At 43.5% G+C, this 17,672-nt stretch overlaps 1 protein-coding gene across 5 annotated transcripts in view; it reads right to left on the reverse strand.

The window, feature by feature from the left end:
* SPEN (spen family transcriptional repressor) overlaps positions 1 to 17,672 on the reverse strand; it is a 49,081-nt gene that overhangs the window by 12,554 nt on the left and 18,855 nt on the right. For 2 of the 5 annotated variants that reach the window (XM_026684392.2, XM_087944756.1), the window contains 7 exons: positions 8,390 to 8,550; positions 7,567 to 7,767; positions 5,960 to 6,111; positions 3,395 to 3,520; positions 2,377 to 2,490; positions 1,453 to 1,566; positions 297 to 397 (listed from right to left, as the gene is read on the reverse strand). In XM_026684392.2, the coding sequence (XP_026540177.2) occupies positions 297 to 397; positions 1,453 to 1,566; positions 2,377 to 2,490; positions 3,395 to 3,520; positions 5,960 to 6,111; positions 7,567 to 7,767; positions 8,390 to 8,550 (969 nt within the window). The remainder of the gene's footprint in view (positions 1 to 296; positions 398 to 1,452; positions 1,567 to 2,376; positions 2,491 to 3,394; positions 3,521 to 5,959; positions 6,112 to 7,566; positions 7,768 to 8,389; positions 8,551 to 17,672) is intronic. The other 3 variants (XM_026684393.2, XM_087944757.1, XM_087944754.1) reach the window with 2 other exon arrangements.

The following is a 17,672-nucleotide window of genomic DNA, read 5'->3' on the forward strand; positions in this document are numbered from 1 at the left end:
GCATTGTGGATGCCGGCACATGCGCGTGCAAACAGGTTTGCCATCACTGCTATATATAAACAGAAAGAAAAGGCTGGATTTAAAGTTGATAGATAACTCTTCTGAACTGACCAATATTTTATTTTAGGTATTAGTTTCCTCTTCAACAACAAGAATGCTATGTGACACAAATTAAAAATTCTGCAAAGCAGACACTTTCCCGCAGAGAAGAAAAATACGTCCCTGTTCAGTCGAGAATTGTTTTCCCTTTCCAAAATGGTGGAGAAAGGCCACAATGTGTGACGAGGAAGAATTACCTTCTTTCTGCAAGCATTTCGTAGAAGTCTCGAATGTCCTGACCCGTTTTCTCCATAGACTGATAGAATGACATCTGGCTCTCGCGGTTCGCAAAATCCACCTGAAAGGTAAGAATAGCTCAGCTAGTCCGTTCTCCTTCTATTTTGGCTAATTGCCAGATGGTGAAATGTGAAAATATTCCCACACAGGTTTACTCCCCCCAAAACAACTATGAAAATAATGAGGAAAAGCCAAATGCAGGGGTGGGGGGAACAGGCCCCACCCCAAACTGTTCTCATTAGTAAAATAGAACGTCTGTTGTTCTGGAGAAGATAGAAGCTTGTCGGTTAATGGAAGCCTCACAGTTCCATCCAGGACTGCTTCATTGCAACCACAGGGGCGCCATCCCCTGTGGCCCACTGAAACAGACAGAATCTGCTCACCAGGTGTTTGTTTGGTTATCAAGCTCTCTATGTCCCCCAGGGGCAACTTCTGAAAATGATCTCCGTGTGCCAAAGCTAAAGAAGCCCAGGAGCCCTCCGATTCATAGAAAACCAAGGGGCAGCTCTCAAAGGCCCATGGCTAAAAAGGCCGAAGGCAAAAACACTGAAGACAATAATCCCACAATACTTCCTAGCTTTCCCACGACTGTTGTTTGAAGAAAGCTGCAGGGCAGGTTCAAACTATTGAAGCTGCTAGGTACAAGGAGGCTCACAGGACCATCCCTGATTCACTGGCAGGTTCAGCTCCCGATTGGAGATGAGACATTACAAGGACCACCTTGGTTCCCATTCATCTGGCAGCAGAGAAAAGGCAGCACACAGCCCTTCGTCCACCAATTCCAAAATTGAGGCAAAAAACAAGGCCCAAGATTAATCTTTCCTTAAGAAGGTTGCCCCATAAGCACAGTCCATAAAAGGAAGGGAAGGGACAAGGGACAAGGAAGGGAAGCGGGGAAGGAACTAAGGGGAAGGGAGGAAAGGGGAAGGGAGGGAAAGGAAACCTGAGCAAAGCAATAGCAGATTAGAACTCAGCTGTAGGACTGCTGTAAATAATGATCACTCTGGCTGGGATTATTTTGTGCTGGATGGCTAGGAGAAAATATTCTGTGCCACACAGAAATTCCCTTACATATTTTTTTTTAAAACGGATCTTGAAGAAGCTAATTTTGCAGACCTTAATTTTATTTCCACTGATTTTCCTCCCCTTGGTCTCTTTGACAGCCGCCTGTGCGTATTCTATCTCATTGTAGAGAACCAGAGCCATGCCTTTTAAACGATCAAACGCCACCTGTAAAAATAAAATAAAAACTAAATAAGAGGGAAGAAAGGGAAGGAATCATCAAAGCAGCTGAAGTCAAAAGAGTTTTCAACTGTTTCAGAGGCGAGGGTGACAAGAATTTTGAACATTCTCTGGGGTATCATCGTTTTGCTTTTTAATTCCTTATTCCTTATCTTCCACAGTTGCCTTAATGGACTTTAGTTTTTAAACAGTACTTTGCATTTGGAGCGTTTATCCAAAAAAAAGCACAAAACTGGGAATCATCGTGGCAATTCCACCAATGTTCCTGAATGTTCTGATTCTGTTTCAATCCAACAGGCTCGTTCAAGAGGCTTTTCTAGCCTGAGCTGGGCCCGATAGCAATGTTACAGGAGCCGCTGGGCGGAAGGCAAGATGAACTTGAGTAGAACTTAGAAAGGAACCTCTAACAAAAACCTGCTGACGGAACCACAGACCAGCGTCCAAAAAGGACATGAAAACAGAACTCAGGGTGGTACTCAATGCCCAAACAGACTAGATGACAGAACACTTTGAGGCAGGGGTCCCCAACCCCTGATCTGTGGACCGCCAGAAACCGGTCCATGCAAACAAGCCAAGCCCCATCCACGGGATGTAGGCAGCACACAAAACGACGGCCCCTCTGATCCACGGAAAAATCTCTCTCCATGGAACAAGTCCTTTGTGCCCAAAAGGTTGGGGGCCTCTGCTTTGAGGGACAGGCGAAAGCCCGAGAGAGAAGGAGAGAAAAAAAAAAACAGGTCCCACGTTGGGGTTCAGAAAAGCAGGCAAACTCATGCAGCGGAAGACCGGCCCACCTACCTTCACTACAGGGCCATAGCGGCAGAAATGTCGCGTCAAATACTGATCCGTGAGGCTTGTTGCTAGTCCGTCCAGCCACACGCAGTTGGTAGGCATGCTCTTCCCAAAGCCCAGCTGGACACCCAAGTGGAAAAGAGCCGGTCAGACAAGAAACACACGATTAAACTCATTTCGACAAAACCATTATGGAAATAATCATGCTTCCGAGGCGAGCGTCAACAAGTCCGACCGTACTCTCTTTGATGCCATTTGGGCAAGCTCACTCCCAAGCAAGTCGATTAAGGATAAGCTTCCCCTGTGCGGTGCCGTGAAACAAAGCAATTAAAGGGGGAAAAATGGGAAATGCCCCTTGCCATCCAGCCAGTGTTTAACCTCTAGGCCAAGCCTGCCAACAAGGTGGCCCAGAAATGCCATCAAAAGGAGAGAAAAAGGAACCGGGAAAAGTGAGGCTCACTGTTTCATTCCATCTGGATGCAGCGGAATCTACACCAATGGTAACAATAGCAGAGGCACATAAGGCAACTCACAAAACTAATAAAAGAGTTAATATTATAAACAATTGGACAGTGTGCCTTGATGGAGCCATGACTGAAGAATGAACACTAAACAAAGGTGACAAGGCATTACCTTCCAAATGTCTAGGGAGAATCTCAGTCATCCAGGTCACGGTTGTCCCAAAAGTGCTTTTTTTTCAAGAGGCAACCAAGTTGAAAAACTTGGTTTTTCTTTTGAAAACGTTTTGCTTCTCATCCAAGAAACTGAAGAAGAGCTGAAGAATATTCTTGGATGAGAAGTGAAACGTCTTCAAAAGAAAAAAACAAGAAAGCCCAGCTGCCTCTTGGAAAAAAAAAAAAAGGCACCTTTGAGAGATTACCTACCGAACACCCTCCAGAAGAACTCTAATCTAACCACTGGAGTCCAAGAGTCTGGCTTGAGCAGCAAGGTCTCTAAGTGAGAGGCAGGGTCAATCGATCCGGGGCACCGCCCAGAGCCGTGCCCTAGAAGGGCCTCCACGTACCTTGAGGCGATTGTTTCCGAGATATTCTCCATCCATCTTTTTGATGGCTTTGCAGACACTGGCAATATCGCAGAACTGCAGGAAGGCATACTGAGGAATCCCATTCACTTTCTTAATGTCGATATCCTGGTGGGGAAGGAAAGCGTTAAGGGAGGCTCTAGTCCAGCAGCACCGTGAGGGAAGCTGGATCAGGCAGGGCGCTCCCTCAACACACACACACACACACACACACACACACACACACAGGGCTGCCCTATCAGTGAACACTCCCTTTCTTTTCTATGCCTGAATGCCCAGGAGGTGTGCTTCCTCCTCATGTCTTTCTACCGCTGGTGGAAGCAGCACTGAAGGCAGTGCCGAAAGGAGGCTCCTAGCACCAACAACTGGAGGCTCTTTGCTCCTGTGCTCAACAGCCCACCCAGCTCTCATTATGGAAAAGGAAAAATTCCGTCCAGTCTGCACTTTTAACAGAATAACAGAGTTGGAAGGGACCTTGGAGGTCTTCTAGTCCAACCCCCCAGTTCAAGCAGAAAACCCCATACCACTTCAGACAAATGGTTGTCCAATCTCTTCTTCAAAACCTTCAACTTCCGGAGGCAACTTGTTCCACTGATTGTTCTCACTGTCGGGAAATTCCTCCTTAGTTTTAGATTGCTTCTCTTCTTGATTAGTTCCCATCCGTTGCGTCTTGTCCTGCCTTCAGGTGCTCTGAAGAGCAGGCTGACCCCCTTCTTCTTTGGGGCAGCCCCTAGGCCTAAGTCCTCTCCGTGTTCTGCTCCCTTGTCCTGATTTGGGCCAAGTGGCTTCTTGTGACCAATGAATACTTTCAATTGTGGAGTTAGGATAATCTCACCAATCTTCGAGATGGGAGCCGCCGAGACCCAAGACGTTACAGAGTTGGATTGTTGGCTTACTTATTCTTCCTTGAACTGAAAGCAGAGGGGGAAAAGGACCAGCACACTCCTTCCCTCAAGTGGAGAAGATTGGGCCCAAACTCCAGAGGCTGCCTCTGAGCCTTCCTCTCCAGGAGTCAACAATGCCTCCCTATGGACCAGTTTGTTTTGTGCAGGCTGTGTGCAGATCGCTGGCGGTTTTTTGAGAAAAGACTGGACTGCCACCTGTCTGAAATGGCACAGGGGCTCCTGCTTGAGCAGGGGGGTTGACTAGAAGACCTTCAAGGTCCCTTCCAGCTCTATTCCGATTCAATTTGATCCACTGCTGAGCAAGTCCAAAGTTCTAACCTTCCGCTCCTTTGCAATTCACAGCTCTAAAGACAGTAAGTGATTACTAAAAATAATGGCCTCTTTTTTTTCTTCACTAACCTGGTGGCTTTTTATCAGAAACTGAAGGGGCACTGAGTATACTCCACATATTTTATATATGGACAGAGAGAGCATACAAAATCTAATGGAACAACCACCAGTATCCAGTACAGGAGAAAAACCAAATATTTTGCCTTGAAACTAGGTAACCTGGTTAGCAAACAGAGGTGAGTGAGAAGAGACATGACTCAGGTGTTACAAAATTATGCTTTGTGTAAACAAAGGGCATAAAGAGAAAACATTTCCCTCTTCCCCAAATATTAGAAGTTATCTAATGAAATTTAATTCTGAAAGATTCAGGCCAGACAAATGGATTTTTTATTTTTTTGCACAATGCTGGAATTCACCCCCACGAAACATGTTGGCTACCAGCTTGGTTGGCTTCAAACAAAGGTTGGATTAAGCCATGGAAGACACAGGGATCTTGGCCCTGAGGACTGTGCGATGCCTCTGAAGGCCATCTGCTGAGCTCCTTTGTGTAGCCAATGGGCTACTGTGAGAAGAGAGTGCTGAGCTGAACTAGCCAGAGATCCGATCCAGCAGGGCATAGCTTGAGCTCTTATCCTTCCAGAAAATAACACAGGCACACCCTTGACTTTCAAGACAACACATTGCAAAAAGAGCCTCGTGCCAGCAAGGGAGGGAAGGTCTGAGGCAACAGCTGCTCACAGCAGAATACATGTTGCCTTTGATCAATTAGAGAAAAAGGGCGACGGATTTCCTAGAAAATTTGGTCTCAGCCAATTTTTCCATAAAAGTTCCCAGAGTTTTACAATGTCGTATCATCACAACATCTGCAAAGATTCTCTTCATCACAACAACAGCAAAGGTTCTGTTGCAACGCTACTTATTTGGCTGATGCCATTTTTCCTTTTCACATATATCGGAAACCTCTCTGGCCAAATCCAGCTGAGCTTCTACTGAGCTCGCCCTCTGCTGCTTCACCATGGAGGATGGTGACAGGAGGCAGGGCACGAGAGGAGCATTCTTTCTGGCAAAGCCACTGTCACCATTGTTTCTGGTAAGAAGTGCTGCCTGGGGTCACCTGGCACGTTTCTGGGCATGGGGTGGGCAGCACTTCAAGTCACTATCTTCAAAAGACTGCATGTAGATGGTTAAGACATGGGCCCACTTTCAGGGTTGGAATGTTGTGATTTCTGTGTTAAAGAAACAATAAAATCTAGTCCCGGGTTAGGTTTTTTCTAACATGATGCAGAAAGAGAGCTAAACTGCCTGTACATACCACTATTCCTCCAAAACGCTGAAAAATGTTACAAAGGTCATGATACGTGGTGGTTTTCTCAAGGTTACCAATGAAGAGAGTTCTAGTCGCTTTAGGGTGAAACTCATCAATCCTTTCATCCAGTGGCCGGAATTCGTTCTCACTTTCAGTTTCTGAGGGCAAAAGAAACAAAAAATAGTGTCTTCTGAGACATGTTTGCTTCCAAGAATCTTCTAGCTGTTACTTGAGTCAGTTAACCCCCTTCCCACTCCAAAGGTTTTTGCCCTCGGGGATGCCAGGAGATAAGTGGTTAGAGTAGCCTGCGTTTCCCCAAGAGACAATGAAAACGTGAAATAAAATTCATAGCAAAGAAATAAAACTCAGCAAACTAACCTGGAAAAATAGCTGATAGAACCACTTCAGAAATGATTTGGGCGTCGTTTTTGATCTTCTAATTATAGAAGGCCAATACAGAAATAAAACCAGCTAAGGCTGCACTTTGCTAAATAAAATGAAAGTGGGACCATAGGGAATCCTGAACGTGTAAAACACTCTGCGGTGTCTCGTTTTTCCCCCACCTCTGGAAGGGCAGGTCCCATGCCTGCTCACCTTCCCCAAACAAGCACCTGAGACTCGGGTCAAACTAAAAACATAACCAACCAAGCATCTGCTTCTGCTTCACAGAGCTAGCAGAAGCAGACAGAAGGTAGGGGCGATCCCTCCAGGGTTCTGGCATCCACATGAAGGACAAATTCTGACAATCTGACTGAAAAGCAACGTTTTAGACAGTTCAGGCCCTAAGCTGGCTTTGGAATGGCCTGGAATCTTCTCCATTCCACCCAAGATGTTCTGATATGCTACAGCCAGGCATCTTTGGGCTAGAGAAAGGCATGGGTAGTCAAGAAGGCCTTTCTAGTCTATATCTATAGACTTGAAACCAGAGATTTTTTTATTGGGAATTTTACCTGATACATACAATAAAGATTTAAAATATTTGATTGTAAATGTATTAACAGCGGCTAGGATTGTATTTGCTAAAAATTGGAAAAATGAGAAAATACCATTACAGGAGGAAATTATTAAGAAAATATTGGAATGTGCTGAAATGAGTAGATTGACATTTGAAATTAGAGAACAAGAGGATAAACAATTTTATAAAATTTGGGACCTTTTCTATCAATGGTTAGATAATAAAATACAATAATAGAATACTTAGAATTTCAGAAAATAATGAATATATAAAGATGTATTTCTTTTTTTGTTATATTTATAAAATGTTTTTAGGATAGATTTGGGGACGATTATATGAATTGTTATAAAATAAACTAAGTAAATTATAGTTATCTCGCAAAGTATGAATGAACAAAATTATAGTCAAATGACTGATTAATAGTGATACTAGGGTATTCAATTTTTGATTGATAATATGAGTTATTATGCAATGTAACTGTAATTGAGACTATGAAATGGATGCACAAAAAATTTGTAAACCAACCGACACACTGCTTGTATATTTATGAAAGAAAGTTGGATGTTTTTATGTTTTGTTTGTTTTTGTTTGTCTTTAAAAACCAATAAAACTTGTTTTTTTTTTTTTTAAAAAAAGAAGGCGTTTCTGAGGGGCTCACCTGGCCCTATCCAAGCAGTCACTTCAATCTGCATGCCAAAAAAGAGCTTTCCTTTGGAGGCGTTTAGGGCCTTCTCCTGATCCTCCTGCTGCCGGAAGAAGACCAGTCCGTATCGCTCTTCAGAGGCCCCGTGAATCTGGACAGAAGTCACCTTCCCGTACTTCTTGAATTCATGGAACAGCCCATCTTTGAGGCTGGTGTCTACACCACAAGGAGCAAATCAAAAGAAGGCACGGTCATCTCTGGAATCCACAGAGGTTCTTTAAGCTTGAAGCTTCTGTTGGCATTGTATCTTTTTACATCCATAATTAATATAGCAAGAACACAATGGACTCACACTCCTGGCTGGCATGGCTGCATCAAGCACCTACTCCCTGCTCCTCTCCTTTCTTGGAGCCCATACCTACTCTCTTCTGGCTGGGAGGCGTAGAAATGAAAAAGAAGGCACAGAGAACCCTCCCCATTCCCGGAAGGAAAGAAAGAAGCCAAAATATCTGTGTTGGTCAAAGGAAAGGCGTCCCTGTCTCATAGCCACAACTCCTTCTCTCTGATGAGCAAATAACGTGCCTGGGTTTCCTCGGGGCTAAAATCTCTATTACAATGTGCGGAGGGAGGAGCTAGTCTATCCAAGAGCCGTTTCAGTAAAAATAAAAAATTAAAATAACCTATTTTCAAAAATGTAGGTCAGAGGAACCAATAATGTAATTATAAAGGTGGTGTCTCATTCAACCGGCTTTACGTGTTCTGGCAGAGTGTTCTCGTCAGCCTCGGCACGGCTGGGTGGAACGGCCACTGCGGTGCAGGGAAGCTGCGTGGGACTTACCTGTAGAACGCACAGGAAGATTCTGGACCTTAATCCCGAAACTTTTGCGGGGTTCGTCTTTCTCCAGAGGTGGAAGCAACTGGGAGGTGGGGGCAGGAACAGCCGTTGACTGAACTGAACGGGCTGGAGATTCGTCACTGGAACTGCTACTAGAGTCGCTGCTACAGGGCACGAAAGGAGAAATGCAGTTAGGAACAGTTATGCAGAGGCTCCGAAGAAACAAGCAAGAGCAAACAAGAAGATCGGCTTACTCTCCTGCCCCATATATTGCAATATGTCATCTTCAAAGAAGCACAAAGGGGTGGGGTACAAGTGGGAAAGGATTTAGGGCAAATCATCATCCGAAATTTCTTTTTAACTCTTCAGTGAAGGGGAATACATCTTCCATTTTAATAGCAATAGCAACAGCACTGAGATTCATATGCCGCTTCACAGTGCTTGACAGCCCTCTCTAAGCTGTTTACAGTCAGCCTAATGCACCCCCCCCACAACAATATGAGTCCTCATTTTACCGACCTCAGAAGGATGGAAGGCTGAATCAACCTTGAGCCAGTGAGAATCGAACTGCTGGCAGTGGGCAGAGTTAGCCTGCAATACTGCATTCTAACCACTTCACCATCACAGCATGCATCCATGCATCCATCCATCTATCACAATAGCATTTAGACTTCTATACCGCTTCACAGTGCTTTTACAGCCCTCTCTAAGCGGTTTACAGAGTCAGCCTCTTGCCCTCAACAATCTGGGTCCTCATTTTACCGACCTCGGAAAGATGGAAGTCTGAGTCGACCTTGAGCCGCAGTCAGCAGAAGTAGCTTGCAGTACTGCATTCTAACCACTGTGCCACCATGGCTCACATTTTAAGCATCTAATATCTAAAGAATGTAGACCAGAAGCCGGGAATTCTGATTAACCGAAACAGCCAGCGACACCTAATAAACAGTTTTGCACCAGAGACCTATGAGGCCTGGATCACGACAGGTGGCCGTGTTCATAAAAATAACTCAACCCCCACGCAAAGAACTCAGCCTCACTGAAAGCTTGCAAAATCCCCAAAGAAGCTGAACAAAACGCCATCCGGTACATTGGTGTAATGTAAATGCCCTTATGCTGACAACAGGGAAGTTAATTAAATCTTCAGTTTCAGCTTATCAGTAGTAAGACAGGAAGCCTGAAAAATTACACGGATTATTTTCTTCTTCTTCTTCAGAGAGTGTTTTGCCTTCTACCAAGAAACTAAGAAAAGTACAGGTTGCAAAACCACAGTAAACAACTTATTATTTGCAAATCTTAATTGGCTTTTCCCAACTTGGCCCCTCCCAGATATTCCGGAATGCAGTCACGTAATTCCTGATCAGGGTTCTGAGAGCTGTAATCCACGACAACCAAAAAGCACTTGGCTGTGGAGCGCCGATTTATAGAAGGTGCTACAGATAGTCCTCGACTTACAACAGCTTATTTAGCGACCGTTCCAAATTACAACGGGGTTGGAAAAAGTGACTTGTGGTCGTTTTTCACTTACGACTGTTGCAGCATCCCCATGGTCACGTGATCAAAATTCAGACACTTGGGAACGGACTCATATTTATGACGGTTGCGGTGTCACGCGATTCCCGCTTGCGAACTCCTGACAAGCGAAGTCAGCGAGGGAGCCAGATTCACTGAACAGCCATGCGTCTAACTTAGAACCTGCAGTGATTCCCTTAACAACTGGGGCAGGGAAGGTAGCAAAACGGGGCAAAACTCCCTGAACAAATGTTTCACTTAGCGACAGAACTTGTTGGCCTCAAGTGTGGTCGTAAGTCGAGGACTACCTCTAGAAAGGTTCAGTAAGGAAGGGAAAAACAAAGTTGTGTGGAAGTGGAAAACAAAAGCCTCAATAAAGCGTGGGAAAAGGAACCGAGCTGAAAATAAAAGCACCACGTTTACAACTTGTCTCAAACTCACTGCACACGTTCAAACTTTAAAACAAAACTTTTGTTAGCACCTGACAGCTTGGAGAGACACGTTAAGTTGGCAGAAAAGGCAGGGTCGTATAGAGAATTTGCACAGGATGTCTTGCACACCTGAGGCGCCTGTATGTACAAAGACTAAGGACTTCTCCCACTAGAGAACTGGAACGGCTTTCATTAGCGCCTCTGGGCAACACACGAGCAGAAGTTGCCTTCAGACGTGCAGGTGAAGAAGTGACGGTGCCAGTGGAAAAGGAAGTATTTGCCAACAATAGAAAAGCATTTATGGCAAATAAGAAGAGACTTAAGAAACCCCCAATACACCATGGTTACAGAACGCTTCTTGGCGCTGTCCTAGGTCAGGTGAGAAAGAGTTTGCGCCAGGTGATCAGTGCTCTTAGCCAAACGAGTCTGAACCCCCAGTTCGTGCCGACTGTCCCAAAAGGAGCTCCTGGCACAGATTCCAGTTCAAAGGGTGCAGAGTTGGGATCTACCAAGCTTTCCCCACAGCGGAAAAGCTCTCATGCCGCAACCTGCAGAAAAACCAAGCCTAAACTACCCTCCCTTCCTGGAATATTTGCCTGCCCCTGATTTTCAAGAGGAAAGGGAAAAGTGGGCTGGGGCAACAGGACTGCTCCACCACGTAAACTCTAAGGCTGTCCCGTGGGTTGGGCAGTTGCTCCTACTGACACAAACGTAGCAAGACAACTTCCTTTGTTTTGAGACAATGTATTTGTGACACAGAAGGACAAACATCTGTGTGAGAAAGACAGGCAAGGCCTCCCCCAAGACAGAATCTGCCACCTGCAAATGTCTACATCATCACCAGGAAGAGGGGCTTTCAATGGCTGTGGGGTTACGTAGTCCCCAGGACAAGCTCCTGAAGCAGCAATTGCAGATGACCAACGCTGAAGGGCAAAAAAAAAAAAAAAAAAAAAAAATCTGCTTTTCTCTCCCAGCCAACTGGCAGGTGATAGGAAGTGCCAACATAAACCCCTGTTTGTCACCCTGCACAAAAATGCCACCCAATTTTCATTTGACTGAAGGATGTTTCAATCACTGTTCAGGGATACTGATCTTTACAAAAAAGAATACCGATTTGTTTCTCATCCTCCAAATATACTAAAATATCTTACAATGGTTTGGATTAAAAAAAAAACCAAGTTTATTTGCAAAGTTTTGCTTCTCTAGCACTCGGTCTTGCTCCCAAGATCCTTTTGAGGGCCAACAATGTTGCTGTCTCATAGACCTTCATTTCCATTCAGATTCTGCCATAAGGATGCAAAAACCTGGATGCAAACAGGGAAAGCCAACTTCAGCTCTTGGATCCAACACAGCTCCAGCGGCAATATTAATGTATCACCTAAGACTGGAGGCTGATCAAACAACAACTTCTCATTATCATAATTTCATTTAACAAGCTAAATGTATATGGTACTTGAAGCGACCTCAAGCAATATTCTGTTTTTGTTGGAAAGTAAACTAAGTGCATAAAGAAGTAGAAATGCAAACACACCAGGCATGTTCATGTTCTCTCTCTCTCTCTCTCTCTCTCTCTCTCTCTCTCTCTCACACACACACACACACACATCATGTATATTAGACACAGAGTTGTCAATGGTTTCAAACTGCCACACAGTTGCCCAGGAAGCCCAAAGAGAGCCATGGGCAATAGGTTTCTATTTGAGAAGACATTTGTCAATTCTTCCAATTCTTTAAGGGCTGCCCAAGATTCTGAACACAAAAAAAGAAAGAAAGAGTGAGGTTAGACATATCCCTGAGGTGGGCACAATGTATTCTCCACTCTAGCAGGGAGGGGGCTTGGCTTTTTATTAACCTGCGAGTCACAGAGAACAAACTGAATCTGCCAAAGGCTCTAGAAGGGCTGGGTAGAGAAAATATCTGGAGAGGCATCATGGATATTCCCTGTATTCATCCTGGTCTTCCTTTTTAATCAATCCTATAGCAAATGCAGGAAATTGGATTAAAAATCACCACTTGACAAAGGGGAGGCATAATCAACTGTAAATCAGCTGAAGAACCCATAAAAGGGTCACAAATACGAACGTAAATCTTAAACTTTTCTGAAGCTTTCATCTACACATGCCCTGGAGACAAAACTAAAGATTTCTTTTCGGCAGAGATGACAGGCGCTGAACTGGCTAAAAGCAACTCCGTGTGCATTTTCAACAGCGGCTCTGATCAAAGGAAAAAAAAAAATGCAGAGCTTGTAGTATTCCCCAAAGTTCCTCAAATCCAAGTTCCTTCGAACCAAGTTCTTGTTGTTGGAAAACAAGAGCTTTCGCCTGCTGTGTCCGAAAAAAAGACATAAATCAGGTGAGAGGAGAAACACCCAGTGGCTGCAGAACAATTTCTTGCATGTGGCTTTTTAATCAGTCCAATCAGATTAAGCCCACAAATGGTAGCAGAGCCATCTGAAATAGAAACGGAAGTGTGAACTCAGAAAACAAGGAAGCGCCAGAGTTTACGGGATTTAACACAGGCTGCCAAGGTGAACTTATTTTCTCCTACAACTCTGACCTACATAAGCCAAACGATCAGCTGGTGTCATGCCACACTAGTTAATGCTGGCATGCGACTTCACCTTGTGTGGATAAACTACCAGGCTTTTTTCCCCTCCAGCTAAAATTAAGCTTGTAAACAACCGTCCTGCACTCAAAGCAGAATCCAGAAATGTGACCAAGTCAACCAAGCATGGGTGTGTGTGTGTGTGTGTCCCCTTCAAGGTCATCCCATTTAAGAGAGATTTCTTAATTGCCCCTGACTGCTGTGCGTTAGCAGACTCAGGTAGTTTTATTTGAAGCGCCCTCTCTTCCACTGCCCTTTGCTTTCATCTAAGAAAAGGGGGCTTGCATTTCACAGACTGTCCTCCAAGGAAGGATGGATTAGCTTATCGCAGCATTGCTGCAGCACATCCTTTCTTCTGCAGCTGAACTCTGGAAAAAACCCACAACCATGTTACACTTTGCCTCAGCATAAGGTAGACTCTGCAAAGCAGCCTCTAACGCAAATAAAACTATCCTATAAAAGGTCAACAATTTTTGCTCCAATTTATCCTGCAGCTGCAAACCCTTTTAAAATAGTTAAATAAAGAAAGCGAAGAAGGGCGCTCCTACAAGCCAGGTTGCTTGCTTCGTCCCCTCATCGTCTTTACAATAAAATTTTGTTGCTGATCGGGTTAATCAGTGAGAAAGAGGCATAAATCTGCTTCCTCTGCCTTGTGTTCTTTGTTCAAGACCAGGCAGATTCCCTCCTTTTTCCTAGTATTGCTCTTTAGGCCTCTCCACGGGCTGCTTCTTTCAACTGACATTTTATTTTTAGGCAAGTGCCCCACTTAAAACAATAGAATTCTAGAAAAAGATGGGTTTTGAAAATACTTTCATCCGAGCGTATCAAATTACAATGTTTGTTAAAGGTCAATGACAGAAAAGGGGAGTCATTTCGTAAGGCTGAGGAAAGGGCAAAAACTGAACGTTCGTGTCTAAATTAAACAATAATGAAGAAAAAAAAATTGAAGCAGATGCTAGATCAAAGCAGTCATCAACACTAACGTATCAGAAATCATCCTATCATAACAAAATTGAAACATTTCCAAAAGCTCAAATTGTTCCTCAAGAATGTTTAGAACTTTGAAGTCTGTGGACAATCATCCCAAAGAAACAAAGGGTTTATAAATGCTAGGGGTCATTTCTAAACTAAGAGAAAAAAGGAAAGCCCCCAAACTGCAGCCCAAAATAAAGCAGCTCCTAGCTGATAACAACGTGGAAAGAGATGTAGGAAGGTGGACTTTGTCTTTGGGGATTCTCAGTCATCCAGGTCATGGTTGTCCCCAAAGTGCTATTTCAAGAGGCAACTGAAGAGGTTTTCGCTTCTCATCCAAGAAGCTCCTTCAGTTCTGACTGGATGGTGCGGAATGGAAGAATTTATATTCCTTGCGGAGTGCTGGTCATTTGCATCCTTTTAGAAAGTCGTTGAGGACCCTTGGAGGTTTATCTGTGTCCTCGGGGTCATCTGAGTGGTGCAAATGGGTGTGGACTAGAGGTAGGTAGGTGTCATGTCCCTCCCCTTCGGTTGAGAGAGGGCTGTTCAGTGTGGACATATAGATGGCCTCCCTGATTGGTCTTTCAAACCAGCGGTCCAAAATGTGGACTTGGCTGTCTTCACAAAGAGTGACCAAGAAGGCTCCACACCCATTGGCACTACTCAGGTGACCCTGAGGACGCAGATGCACTTCAAAGTGGCCTCAATGACTCCTCTAAAAGGATGCAGCTGTCTGCAAGGAATATAAATCGTTCAAATCCTCACCATTCAGCCAGAACTGAAGAAGCTTCTTGGATGAGAAGCGAAAAGTCTTCAAAGAAAAAACAAAACCATATTCTTGAAAAAGCACCTTTGGGACAAGGTGGACTTTGACTTCACAGTAAATAGGGCTGACATTTGATACAGGTAGCCCTCGACTTATAACCACAATTGAGCCCCCCCCCCCCCCAATTTCTTGTCACAGTTGTTAAGTGAATCACCGCAGTTGATAATTAGTAACCCGGTTGTTAAGTGGGTCTGTCTTCCCCGTTGGACTTTGCTGGTCAGAAGGTTGCAAAAAGGGGATCACGTGAGTTTGGGAGACAGCAACAGTCATAAGTACGAGTCAGTTGCCAAGCACCTGAATTTTGATCCCACGATCGTGGGAATGCTACAAAGGTCGTGTGAAAAACGGCCCCAAGTCCCTTTCTTCAGTGCTTTGTAACTTTGAATGGTCACTAAATGAACTGTTGTAAGTCGAGGGCTACCTGTACACAGCAGTTGCTGGTATTCTTTTCGAGTGCTGTTTTCTTTTCCACAATAAATCTACTTGTCAGAAGTCCTTGTGCCACTGAGAGATGTTTTCAAGGCAGCCTTCTGGGAGAAGCCTCACATCAGAAAGGCCTTTGGAGTGGAAGAGTGAATCCAGAACTCACCCACAAAGACCCTTATCCAGGCTTACAACTGACCAGGAATGTAGAAGAGGGTTTAGCGCATTAACTCCGCTAGGTACTCCCAGAACACGGATCTGCATGTCTTAGTCCATACATGAAAGAAAATGGGGGATTTAAGAGCATGATAAAGGCATGGATAACCGTGTTAGCTGAGAGAAAGCAGAGAAGGAGCTGAGGGAAGATGCTAGAAAGCTAGAGAGAGGGGCTGGGAGTTGCTGGGAAAAGGACTCTGGGTAAAGCAGGGATACATACCAGACTCGTCATACTTACCCTGTATAAAGTTTACTCAAGAATTCCTCCAGAGTTTGCTTTCCAGGCCCAAATCTGGAAAAACTAAAATTTCTGCTGATTTGCAGCCAATCTGAATAGTTTGGTAGAACTGCTGAAACACCACAGAGTTTGTTCCAGCTTTTGAACAAAACATCTTCACATCTTTTCTTTCAACTGACTGGATTTCAGAGGCTCCTGGAACATGCAGGAGAGTCTCCAGCAAGAGTCCTGACATATCTTTCGTTCAGTACACTGCAACATCGACCAAAAACAAAAAACAAAACCTGGTCTTCACAATTCCCCTTTTCTGCCTGACAAACCAACCAGGAAAACCCATCTTCCTGCAAGGAAGGCATGGAGAAAGGAATAAGGCTCTAATTTTACATATTTTGCAAAATGTGACTCACTACCGCAATCTGCTACTAATGAGATATCAAGTGATACACCAAAGGAAGTTATTCATGCTACATCTCTTTAGTACATTCTATTAAATGGTAATAGCTGATTGAATTTTCTTCCTTTCCATAGAAGAATGATAAAATTATGAAAGATATAAGAAAAATACAACTGGTATTGAAACAAAGAAAACATAAGCCCGCTGACCCTTTCTGTTGCTTTTTTCTGAAAGCTGCAGAAAAACCTATAACTTTGACATTTCACTTATCACTCTATGCCTGAAACAGAGCTAATGTTTTTTTATATATTTAATAATTACTATGTTTTCAAATTTGAAGCTATACAGTTGTCTAGAAATCCATAATCCAAGTTCCTAAACACTTCCAGATTGTGATAAATTTTAATTATTGCTTCTTGAAGAGGAGATAGAGATAGCCTTTATTTAGTTTTATATTTATGTAAGCTTATCACTTAAGTAACTTGTGTATGTTTAGTTCCTTGGTGTCCCATAAACATGATAAAATTAACGAATGCATATAAATTCATCTTTCTTTCTTTCTTTTTTTCAAATGGGAGGCAAATGAATGTGAACAGAAGGCAGAACTTCTGCTGTGGTGTGACCCAAATCTTTTAATTTAGATCCTGGCTACTAATATTGTTAAAACTATTTACCAGTGGAATGTATTTCTTAATTTCAATAAGTGCAGTTTATTTGTTCCTTGAAAAACAATGCACCTCCAAAACTTGAGTGCTTTCTGAGAAAAGAATAACACAACAACAGATAACAATGTATCAAGTCTTCCCAATAGTATACTGTCCAGTATTATTTGCTTTTTAAAAATGTAAAAATTGTTACTTCATTGATGATTGTAAAGACTGTGCTAAAATTGGAACATATATATTAGAAAGTTTGAGTCTCAAGAGAAGCCTACAGGCTAAAACACAAGATTGGAAATCAGCAGGCTGGCTTTAGTTAACAGCTTGCATTGGAAAAGTTTGAGGAAAAAAGGTTCTGGAACAGTTTTGTGGAGACCAACCATCAAGGGTTCTCCAAGGATAATCTTGGGTTTTAATCATTCAAACTCCCAAAGGATATGTGTATTTTGCACACCCTCCGTGTCTATGGAGGCAACAAATAAAGACACTGCCTGCTCCCGGATAACCCAATGAGCACCAAAAACCAAATTGTTACTTAAACTGTCCAAACAACTGAGCCAGTCGTCTGGTGGATTCCCACGGCTTTAAAATCCACATTAAAACCCAAATAAAGTAAAAACCATCTATATAGTAAGGAAAGCCAATGCAACAATCAGCATAGAACCCAATATGAAGTAGCATAAAATCAATATAAAAACAACACTAAGTGAAGAAGAGAAGCAATTTCTTTGGAGGTCTAAAACACACCAAGTAGTACTTAAAAAAGACTTGGGAAAACAGGTCACCTGATACCTATTTTTAATGCAAGTTCTATAGAGGCAACCAAGAATCTCATAAATTCCTCTGCTCCTTCCTTGTCACTGCTGACTCCTGGAATCTATCTGGACTAGTCCCTGCAGAAGTGTGGCTTGCCATTGTCTATTTCCTAGGGTTGAGCATGTCTGACTAGCCCAAGATCATTCAAGCTGGCTTGGCACCCAAGGCAGGAGGACCTGAACATAGTCTCCTGGTTTC

This window comes from Notechis scutatus, chromosome 16 (assembly GCF_049901735.1).
Source record: "Notechis scutatus isolate UNSWTSFEM ecotype Mainland chromosome 16, rNotScu1.2, whole genome shotgun sequence".
Taxonomy (NCBI): domain Eukaryota; kingdom Metazoa; phylum Chordata; class Lepidosauria; order Squamata; family Elapidae; genus Notechis; species Notechis scutatus.